At 40.6% G+C, this 11,766-nt stretch overlaps 1 protein-coding gene across 3 annotated transcripts; it reads right to left on the minus strand.

Moving 5' to 3' along the window:
* Positions 1–340: 340 nt before the first annotated feature.
* On the minus strand, positions 341–11,766 carry deaf1 (DEAF1 transcription factor). Of its 3 annotated transcripts, none has more exons than XM_062389893.1 (14): positions 11,342–11,766; positions 9,971–10,059; positions 9,531–9,657; positions 9,225–9,374; positions 8,168–8,307; positions 7,961–8,026; positions 7,829–7,867; positions 6,627–6,671; positions 6,015–6,138; positions 5,442–5,585; positions 3,678–3,949; positions 3,071–3,169; positions 2,844–2,930; positions 341–902 (listed from the first exon to the last, which is right to left on the minus strand). In XM_062389893.1, the coding sequence occupies exons 1-14, from the start codon at positions 11,529–11,531 to the stop codon at positions 801–803; spliced, it is 1,674 nt and encodes a 557-aa protein (XP_062245877.1). In that variant the 5' UTR covers positions 11,532–11,766; the 3' UTR covers positions 341–800. The 3 variants fall into 3 exon arrangements, with proteins under 3 accessions (XP_062245877.1, XP_062245876.1, XP_062245878.1); XM_062389892.1 differs by having other exon boundaries at positions 2,844–2,933; XM_062389894.1 differs by lacking the exon at positions 7,829–7,867 and having other exon boundaries at positions 2,844–2,933.

Below are 11,766 nucleotides of genomic sequence, written 5' to 3' on the forward strand. Positions count from 1 at the left end.
CACGAATCCGGCTGCTCAGACAGAGGAGGCATATTGTAATGTTGTTGTACTTAACTGCAGTTATTTGCATTTTAAATGCAAATGAAATGCTTGCAACTCTGTAGCTATGTATCTTTCTTGGCATATATCACTTGTAAACAGAGAACTACAGAGACCTAAAGGTTGGAAGATGATCATTTTATATCTTGTGAAACTTGAGACAATTTAAACAAACTAAAATAAGCTTTCAGGAATTTGGTGTGAAAACACTACTGAAAACAGAACAAAACTTAAACTTCCAAATGAGAAAATAAGATTTGGGATTTGTTTTGAAGAGAAAAAAGAGCAGACCAAGATGAGGTGGAGTTTGAATTAAATATAATTTTCTATTTTATTGATGTGTTTGACCTTTATTTATCCAGGAAGTCTCTGGAGATTCAAAATTATGTTTCAACAAACAGAAAACAGCCACAGAGGGAACACAACGAATACAAAAATAAAATATGAAATCTGTACACTTTATAAATATGAAGCCTTATTTATGCTCACGTACAGTTCAATGCGTTCAGACAGATTTCTGTTTCCATAAATAGAAGTTTGACGATCAGAGCTGCAGCCTTCTGCAGTCTTAACAGTTTATGTACAAACAGTTCAACTGTCAGAAGATCACAGACCTTCTTCTCATACTGGTCTGTGGAGACACTTTTCACAATAAAAGCTCCACTGAGAGGATATTAAGTAAAAAAAATCCCTCCTCTTTGCCCACATACGGACTTCCTGTCTGCAGCAGCTGATGATGTAGAGGTCCGCCTGCAACATCATCATTTCACTTTGTCCATGTCGATGGCTGTGATTGGATCCTCCTCCTGGATGCTCATGCCCCCTGCTGACTGACAGCAGCTGTGCTGATGATCCCTCCAGTCCTGCAGAGGGTAAAATCAACCTGAAGTGTGATTCTCTTCACAGTGGTACAGTTGCTGTTCATGCATATCTTAATACTGTCGTACTGATAAAGTGACAGTACTGACACATTTTCACCGTAAATATCAACTAATATTAAGGAGGAGAACAACAGGGGAGGTGATCAGGCCAACATTGTGAGACGAATGATATATCTCAAATTAAGGATAAAGAGAGGAACACATACATACATACCCTCAGAACCTATTTTTCAAAGCAGCAAACACAGTGCTGTGTCCGAAATCACTCACTATATAGAGAATTTGGCATTTTGTAGTGACATTTTGATACCCTTCATATTGGACTCATTGTATCCCACAGTGCATCTTGTAAGAAACAAGTGATGGTCACTAACTGAGCAATATCTCTCTGGCGATTCTACTCCCATGTTCTTATCAGAAATATCTGGATTATCGATGAAGAGTCTGTTCTGGCACGAGACAAATCTGTGAGCTCTGCTGGTAAAATATGTAATAAGAGCAGAGCAGCACAGCACAAACAAGTTTATTTCCACATTCAAACATAGGCATTCAATATGTCTTTTAACCTTAAAGCATGAAAGTATTGTGAGATAAACATTTTAAATGTATTATGGGATTTTCCACCGGCTCTACATAGAAGTCCCTCTGCAGTGAGTAGGGGTTTGTGAGTGAGTTGGTGATTTTAGACTCTTCCTCTGACTCTGGACCGACAGTTAAGTTCGTCATATATCAGACTATCATCGCTCTTACAGCTCCTCATAAAGTGAATGACAAGAATCCTGAGCAACTAAAACCCCCACAGAGGCTTTTCAACATTCTTGTTGGGTTTGCAGGTCTGCATAATATGTGCACTTTGCAGTTATACTCGTGAGGCTGATAGGTAAACAAACGCATGATGATGACTAAAGCATGATCAGCATGTACTCTACACACCCAAAGCTATTATTTCAGACATAGAGGCAATTTATATCCCAAGGACCTCTGGTGACCTTGAGTGGTCATTGACCTCAGGATCCAAAACATTTTGTCCCATCACACCGCATTATAATAATTTGTATATTTGCCAAAGTTCAATTTGCTGCTAGCTGCTTGAGCCATTGCCCCGAAACAAGATGTGAACGAGCCAGCATGCTAATGGCAAGCTAGGTGTTTGTAAATGACTTAAAGAGGCTCAGCTTTGTGTGACATACTATGACGCCATGCGCTGGACTAAACTAATCTGACTGAGAGCCCCCTGCAAGAATGCAGAATACAAATTACAGTAAGGGCTGCATCAACCCCGAAGATTTTCAACTCTTGATCGATTTTCTAAATGTGGGAGTCCACAGACATAATGACAGACGTAACCGATTTATAATCTTATAATCTCTAGAACACACAAACTGGACAATTTGGCCCGATTGTCAGACAACACTCACACAGTTTGAAGGAAACGATTTCACAGTGGTGTTTCCAGAGAATTCAATTTCACAGACGGGGGTTGGCAAACAACCTATAGGAACATTAACGCCACCTTCTGATCTCAGTGTGGAACATTAAACTCAATTTAAGATTAAAACAAACATGGAGGAGTATCTACGCTGGTGTTCTGTTTGGCAGCGGGGGGAAAAAGCTATGTTTGAAGTCATGTCTGAGAAGGCTTTTACATTTTGCAGCGTGAGCTGGAGGTGAATTGGAAATGTATTGTTGCTAATAGCTAATAATCAGCTTAAATATGATTCATGATTTTAGAAAGACACTTTTATTTCTGACTTTCTGTTGTATCTACTGTAGCATGTATGTATTATGCCTCTCACGTATTGTAATCACTGTTTATCTTGATGCACACTCCAATAAGATTTGTATTTTTAACAAGGATTTCTTGGTAAAAATATATACAAATATTTGACATATAAAACATGACTGTCCTCAGGGGGGTCTTACCTTTCTCTGACAGAAGGTGGAGCAGTAGTTGACTTTGTGGCAGCCGGTACACTCACTCATTGCCATTCGACCACAGTTTACGCACATCTGCTACAGAGGTAACGTAGCAAAACACAGGCAAGCACAGAAAGTTAACATCCCAGAAATATATTAACTATTTTTTTAATTTGTGTATCTGAGTTTTGTTGAAGAATTTCAAGATGGGTGCTTATGTGTGTGTGTTGTACATTGATGATGATCTCAGTAATGTCAGAGTTCCTCTTGGCATCAGAGTCGTCCGGCTGCTGAAAGGTAATCTGGTTCTGAAACGACTGACTGAAACCACACTGAACAAACACAAACACACACACACATACGGTCAATAACTAAGTAATAACTCATCTCTGCTGCCTTATACAGATGATTGTAGAACATAAAACATTTGGAAATAGATACATTAAAACTATTTGTACAGTTTATAATTCTGTTGGATTTGTTTTCCACTGCTGCATTAAAAAAAAAAGATGCGTGATACTTGAATATTATTCTATTTTGATACTTTTTCAACTTTATTTTGTTCAATTTATGGTTTTTTTAAACTACTATTATTCATTTATTATAATTGGATTGTTCTGTGAATATTCTATTTTCTATTGCTATGCATTTATTTATTTTAATATATTGTGTATTTTTTCTATATTCCATCTTATGTACATTATTCTTGTTAATCATTATTATAATTAAAATTATATTTTGGTCAGGGAACATTCTCATATGAAAGGTACTATACAAATAAAATGATTGTGGACATTTTTTAGTTGTGTGGTTACACCTTATGTGTGTGTGTGTTCTCACCTCCTTCCTGCCTCCCTGACCTTTGAACCCTGTCGTGTCCACTGCAGAGACCTTGGCCTGTTCGATCAGAGCCTTCAGCTGCTGCACGTTGCTCAGCAGCGTGTCGGCCATCTCCTCCAGGTACAGCCAGGTGTTCTTCTGGCCCTCGCTCTCTGCTGGCCCGACCTCCAGCCCACTCACCAGCCCTGCCGATGGAGACACTACCGCTGCCACTGACATCTTGGCCTGAACGGGCTGAGGTGTCACGGCCAACGCTGGCAAAGCGGTCAGCACTGAGAAGGAAGAAAAAGAGCGACAAACTATATTTTACCTACAGTAGCGAGATGACATGAAATTAGGCTGTTATACACGCGGTACATCTCTGTTCGCTTCCTTCACTTTTCTTTTCATCTTTTTCCAAGCTACTAAAGACATGAAAAGACTAAGAAGTCTCGCCGGGACGACTTAGAGTGAAATCACACATGCACTGTTTTCTTTTTTCAGAAGGTGACGCCTGCTGTGATGTTTTCATTAGTCATGCACCTCACTTATCAAATGTAGAGACAATGTATTAAGAACCAAACACAAGCAGGTGGTCTGAGCAGATCCAGGCCAGTGTGTTTGTGCGAGTGTGCCTCCACCATGCATCCAGTCCTGACCTAAATACACGATTTAATGTGTGTGAAATTATTCCTGCGCTAGTGGAGTCACACGCAGCGCAGAGCTCCATTGGGAGTAGTCCAAAAATAACTGGACATCCATCTCAAACTGTGGTTTGACATGTCCCAGGGAAACATGTGTGTGCATGTCTCTGAGCGTCGCCAGCATCAAAGATAGGATAGTAAAGCACGTTATCAGGTCTTTTACAAGGAAAATAAACATAATTTAAATAGAGTTATACATTTATAAATAGATTATCATTATATATACTATGCAGAATTATTAATTGAGTTTAGTGAGTCCTCCTCAAAAAGTTTTACCACTTGTTTTCTTGATGGACGTTGTGTGCAGAGCTTTTAAAAATACAACAACCGTGAAATGGGTTCTACAGGCAGACATTTTTTGAATAAGTACGTAGATGATTTATTGATGTGTTTTGCTATAGTAACATTGGTTTATTTAGTCTTGGTTTGGTTCCCTCACTGCTGATGTTTGTAAAAAATGAACTAACTAATGGAACTAAAGTGTTCATTGTGTTTATATATTGAAGAAGCATAAACTTCAGTTACATATGAAGTTGTAGCAGATGACGTTTCCAGTTTGTCTTCACGTTATATTCTTCACAAATATATCAGGTTATTTCCTCCCTTGATATGAGTCCTTATTAATGCTGCAATTTGATAAAATCCAACATGCTAAGTGCTCATCTGTCCAAACTTTGTGAGCACGAGTTTTAATTCTATGTCTTATTTAAGCTGACATTAAGAACTTGATTGACAGACTGGGTTTATTTTTAATCTGCAGATTTGAATTGATGTACGTAAATTATTTATCTTGTTTTTTACACACGCTGTTAATGTGTAACACACACAGAGGGGATCAGAGAACTTCATTAACCTCGAGGTGAAGGACAGACAGTCCTAACGCTGGGACCACAGCTGTGTGTGTGTGTGTCTGTGTGTGTGTTGCTGAGCAGTCAGATTAAATGTATGACTTTTTCAATCAATCAGAAGAGCCCTAGTGTGACGGCAAACATTTTGCGAGCAGTGATTGTTTCAAAAATTTAAATTAATTTTATTTTCATTTTTGAATTTGGAAGAAATTAAATGTTTTTGTTTCTGGTACCTGTTGTGCTGGCAAACACCTCGCTCTGTGCCGAACCCTCAGAGATGATGGCGGCAGCAGCGGCGGCGGTAGCGTCAGCAGTTGGACTGCGGTCAAAGGTCAAGGTGCCGGGGGTGGTGAACGTTCCAGTCGGGGACATGGTGACTGTGAGTGGAGGACAGACTGGTTTAAAAGTTTATCCCACAGATTTGATGAAAACTCCAGGACTTCCAATAAATTTAAATAACCGTTTGTGTCTTTTTCAGATTTCAGCTCAGACTAAGACAAACTGCACACGAGTCAATACATTTTCTCATATTTCATGAATCATAATAGTTCAGGGGTAATTTACATGGTGGTAGTGAATGTTTTTGACTAAAGTTTTAAGGTTAATTTAAAGGGATTAACAGTCGAATAATACAACGTTGAATATGATTAATGTTACTCCTGTCACTCTGAAACTTTTTAAAGAAGTTAACAGATGTGAACCTGCTAATCCTGAACTACAAACTGTTTAAACCTTTGTCTTCTTCTAATGTGAGACACAGAGACAGCGCCCCTCCTGCAGACACATGGGGAGGTAACCTGACTTACATGTGGTCCCAGGGGTCAGCGTGATGCTCTTGGTTGAAGGAAGCTCCTTTTTTGGGGGGGTTGGAGGAAGATCCATATCCTTTTTCCGTCTCTTGTAGGGGACGAAGAGGCGGACTGGTCCACTCTGAGCAGTCGGGAAACAGGGAGACAGACAAAATTAACCATCAACAGTTCAGATCCTTTAAATCAGAGACAATGAGATGAAAAACAATGAGTTGGACTTTGATACGACTTGGTTCTGTAACTAATGAATGATTATATTCGCTATTCGCAGTCTACGAAATAAGTTTCTATGGCTAAATATTATTCAATTGTCTTGATGTGACACTTCCGCTCCCAGACAGAAGAAGTTGGGGATCAACTAATCCAGAGACTAATGGCTGACCCACTCTCCCTCCTCAGCTACAGCCACCAGGCTTGTCACTGTAATTTAACTTTAAGTGAAGAAAAAAAGAGAGCACAACTGTTGCTATTCTCTTTGTAAACGGAGACAGTTGTAAAGACAATCTGTACAGTGCAGATACACACTGTGACTGTCTATAAAGTGACTGTAGTTAAAGATGGATGACATGGAGGAGTATGAGTTTGTAGTGACAGGAAAACCAGCTTTACCATAGCGAGGCTTTCTGTAGCCAGAGACTCTCCATCCTTTGGACACTGTGACAGAGAGAGACAGACATTTAGAGAGAGACGAAACCAATCCAGCTCTGATGAACTGATTCGTCTGAACCAGGTGGTCTGTGAATGACCATTACAAGATCATATCTTAAATTTATGATTAACCCTTTCATTATCAGATTACAGCATCCGTCCAAGTTTAGTTATTACATTTTTCTTCAGCCTGTTCAACTCTAACAGATTCAGTTTACAGAGACACAGAGACCAACTGTAACGGATCACAGAAACTGGAACAAGAGACTGCGTCGCCTAATTTCTATAAACAGATTTTTTGCAGAACCTGTAGGTGAAGGACAAGATTTTGCGGCCGGAAGCCTTCTGGTTTCTGTTTTTAGTTTGACAAATCACCTTTCAGCGGGCTTTGGCTGCCTGCAGGTAGACAGTCTTTGTAGAAAGCAAAAGGGGCAGAATCATTTGACCAAAATCTGTCTGCTATTGGCTTCTTAAGTTATCGCATTTTTAGATAACTGTCGATTAGCAAAAATGTCTCCTGAGTGTAAAACACCTGCAAAAAGTATCGCCGTTTGTGTTTTGTGATAAAAGTGATAAAAGAAACAAGTCCGACTGTAGACGCTGTGCGGCAGGTGCATGACCAAGTCTTGGCCAAGATATTAACAGATATCTGCCGTTGCTCCCAGGACTCTTCATGGGTTGCAAGGTTGGTGTTGACAGTATTGACTGAAATCAAATATTTGAATCCCACCGTCAAACCCGCCCAGTCTTCTTTTTTTTTAAATTGTAATATTGGTTGTAAGACTGTTTGTTTTATAATTAATGGCAATTTGTAGAGAAATACATTATTTGGGCCTCTAGTCTACAAGAAGAAATAGAAAGTGTTTGGAAAAGATGCACCACCAGTTCTGTAATGGTGAACCCAAAGCCACAATCACAACAATGAAAAAATCAGGTTTTAACAGAAAAAGTCTTCACCTATAAACAGATTTAGCTTTTATGCAGCGTGTATCACACATGTATTACTTTGTAAAAAATAATGATTTGGATAGGGAATAAAAGTTGCTGACTGGTTGTAACAAACTAAAATTTAACTCTTCATTTGGACCATAGTCTTTTGCCAATCTGTGATCAATCTATTAAAATGTGGCCTTCAAATTGAGAGGAAATCAAACAATTGTTACCTGTCTGTAAAAAGAAACCTGAGTGGAATACGTCCCGATCTGGGAACGAAGAGCAGGTACATTTTTGAAGTTTTACTGGAAATGACTGAAAAACAATTGGACATCATTAACATCTGATCTAAAGTCACTCACCGCTGTCGGGTCATCACAACAGGCTGCACAGGTACAGGAGGCAGCGTGGGGGTTCAGGATGCGCTCCTAAAAACATACACACACACCCACTTAAACTTAATGCCAACTTCCTGTTCAGAATCAGCTGCAAACAGTCTCTGTATGGTGTAGCACTGTGTAGTACTGCAGTGGTGGTGTATTCCCACAGTGGTATTAATGCAGTGATACCTGTATGAGGCAGAGCAGAGGGCGGCCAGCGTATCTGATGCTCCTCTTCCAGTCTTTGCTGCTCGCTCTTCCTGCCAGACCTTCAAACTCAGTGGGAGTGAACCACTGCTGGTTGAATTTGATGCAGTGACCTTTACCCCCTAAACATAACACTACACAGTCAGTGTGGGTAGAAACAGGATGAATTTCCAAAAAAGTAGAAGTGAATTATATCAGAAAAAACGGCCTAATGCTCTAGAAGACATTGTGAAGTGAATGACAGTAGGAGCTTGGATGGACATGAAGCTCTGCTGGCTAAATCATCAGTACGGACAGACAGCTGCTCTTTAACCAACAGTCAGGGTTTATTTGGTTTATTCACTCATGCTGCACAATATAGCCCATGCAGTCAAAAAAGAGCAACACAGAACTGGCTAAATCATTCATGTATTTTTGCATGATAACTTTGACTTTTGATACTAAAGGACATTTTGCGGATAATATTGATGAATGTTTACCTCAGCAACATTTCGAATGCAGGCCCTAAGTTTGTAACGAGGGTAAAGTATGTGGATACTTCTGACTGGTTTGTTCCATATGCATATATATATTAAACTTTTGCATTTTTCTAGTTCTGTTACACTTTATGTACAAAACTGACATATTTTTTTTTTTTGACTGTGCACTTCTCTTACACTTTCATAACAAGGATCTTGGTTCAATTATATTTAACGTGACACAAAATGGTCTTTGACTTTGACTGCACGACAATTGTGAACAAACATATGGCCACAACAGTTTTCAGTTGGAAAAATATGCTGTCTGTCACGATGTGATAAATCTGACATGAACAGTAAAATGGCACAAAAGATGAATTTAGAAATCAAGAGAGTGGTAGGGTGTAACACTGGTTAAGTCTGAGGTGAAGCTTAACCTGGAAACTATTCAGGACCGGGTTCATCTGGAGGGAAACGTATCAGTGGTGACTTAACCAGAAATTCAATCAGTTTTTCTGAGGAAAGTTTGGTTTAACTGGAAATGCCGCTGCATGAAACATTGCTGTGTAGATATGTGTCACCTGATCCGAGTCTGTTCTTGTAGAGGACACCACTGGAGTTCCTACAGCGGACCGGCAGCTCATTGTTGTAGACTGATGGGTCCCAGTTGTACTTGGAGCCAGAGTCTTTGTCATGGGGAGGAGTCAGTGGAGTGGGCGTGGTCTGTGGACCTGAGGGGTGCACACAAGGACAAAACAAGTAGACAGCGATCAGAGAGAGATGTAGGTTGCTTCCGTACAAGTTCAGGTTTTTGTACGTATTCACTTTTTTAACCAAACCTGGTTGAACATAGACACGACAGGACCTTCACAAACACACACACACACCTGGTGCAATGGCGGTGGCAGATTTGAGGCCACTAGCCTCCACGATGCTGCCATCAGTGTGAACCACTATCAGTGTGGCCTTCTGGGTACTGAGACCCTCACCCAGCTGGAGGGTCGTCCTCCCACTCTGTAACACACAAACACAGATGTCTATGTAGGTAATTTGTAACACATTAGTTTCACCAGCAGATGTCAGCATGTCCTTTTTCATTTAGAGCTCAGAGTAACTAACCTATTTCCAGGAAAGAAAAAATATGCATCCACAATCTCCCAAAGCCCAATTAACATGTTTAAATGTCTTCCCTAGTCTGACAAGATGTGTGAGTTTTGGACACAACAGTCCAAAACACAGAGACAGCTTATTAACATAGGAAAACCAGCAAATGCTTGCATTAACATTTTTAATTATCGTTAGCGTAATCATCTGTGTGTGTATCTACCAGCACGTGTTCAGGGAGGCTTCCTGACGTGGCGACGGTCGTGGTGTAAACGTTGTCCTCTGCAGCCTGAACGTCCCTCACCGTCATCTCTGATCAACAACAAGAGATTTCAAATATTTTAATAATCAAATGCACTCCACTTCTACTGCACAATAGCTAATACATTACACCTTTAATGTAAGGATAAAATGTTGATATAACAGCCACACTGGGAGGGCTATAATGACAGAATCACCACAATCTGAGAACAGTTTTTAATAACCTATATCTGCCAAAATGCCTATTTACTTTATTTGTCCGAGACATCAGATATCAGGGGGAATTTTAAGCTTCATTTTCAATATTATCCCGCATTTTTTAGCAGAGGTGGATCCAGGGAGGCAGTTACTGGACCCTGAAGTGCCCCTGTCCTGTCAGTAGTCTATTCTGTAATGAAACAGTCACTTGCTTACAATGATCATAGTAGATTATTTTTATTTTCTAAGCTTTTTTAAAGTGCACAATGTGGGAAGCTACAGAGTTAGCAGTTAACAAGAACCGACTGTGCATCTCACTGAATTAGCAATTGTGCAGGGATCTGTGTTAGTGGTGGCCCCCTTATGGGCCCTGATTTAGTAAAATCCTAGATTCGCCACTGTAGCTAATGAATGTGATGCAAAATTTCACATTATTTATCAATGATGTGAATGTTGCATGTCCATGATTGTTATCAGAAGCGGTGGAAATTGTTGTGGGGATGCTTTTATTAATATCATTGTTGTTCAACAGAGCAGTGTGGCACTTCCACTGGTGCCGGGGACTTTATGATCACTTTAATTATACCCTCACCAAACTATGTTCAATATCTGACGTATTGATACAGAAGAATGGACAGAAATACATTTCAAGTACTAATGCATTATGAATCACATGACATTTCATACTTGTTACGAACTGATGTTAAATTCGGCCTACTTACAATACCTCTAATAAAACAAATACAATTAAAATATGGACTTTAAACACGGTTAACATTGTCCACTCCATTAAAGCACCAGTAAACTGTGTTGTGCTAGTGTAAACTAACTGTATTGAATATCTTTGCGGGATTCGGGACCGCTTGATAAATTGATAAAGTGGATGCGCGCGTTAGGAGATCAAACTACTAAACACATTTTTTAAACTGTAGAATGATTCATGGGAGTTGTTTAACTTACTGGCACACGTAGCACACGTGTGCAGGAGTAATGTGAAAGTCCCCATTTGAATCGTAACTAAGATACTGAGCAGTGTGTGTTCTCCTTTGTTTACAAACGGAGTGAACGTGTGTGTGTTTTAGCGCCACCCAGCTCAGCGGCCTGCTGTTAGCTCCGACCACACACCCGCCTTTACCTGCGAACGCCGCGTCAGCCTCGTCTGGGTTCGGCAGGGACTCGGCTTCCATGTCGATGTTTCCCGGTTCCGCCATCACAGCCATCGTGGCAACTTCGGCCTCCGACTCGGTATCCGAGTCCACCGGCGGCTCGTCGATGGGCGGTTCATCCAGCCCGAGCGCCTTCGTGGCCGAGTCCGCTTCGTCCATTCTCCAGCGCTACGACAAGAGCCGAATGCGACCGAGCAGCAGCGGCGCCGAGACGAGGTCCGAGCGCAGCCGAGTCTGATCCGAACCCGAGGAGTATGGCAAGGTCCCGGAGCCGGTAACGCTAATGGATGAAAACCGTTGTATTCACACCGACCTTAACGTAAAACGTCCCAGAATGGGGAGAGCTAAAGCGGAAAGCGGAAGACAGTCCGAGTGGTTTTTATCAAGTCGAGGA

Source organism: Platichthys flesus, chromosome 6 (assembly GCF_949316205.1).
Source record: "Platichthys flesus chromosome 6, fPlaFle2.1, whole genome shotgun sequence".
Taxonomy (NCBI): Eukaryota; Metazoa; Chordata; class Actinopteri; order Pleuronectiformes; family Pleuronectidae; genus Platichthys; species Platichthys flesus.

Bases quoted from the DNA above. Each gene is read 5' to 3' on its own strand.
- deaf1 (XM_062389892.1), bottom strand. From the start codon at position 11,531: ATGGACGAAGCGGACTCGGCCACGAAGGCGCTCGGGCTGGATGAACCG. The intron at 9,658-9,970 runs GTAGATACACAC...TGTGTGTTACAG, and splicing joins GCCTCCCTGAACACGTGCTG to AGTGGGAGGACGACCCTCCA. The intron at 3,950-5,441 runs GTACCAGAAACA...CTTCCTTCTCAG, and splicing joins GGTGTTTGCCAGCACAACAG to TGCTGACCGCTTTGCCAGCG.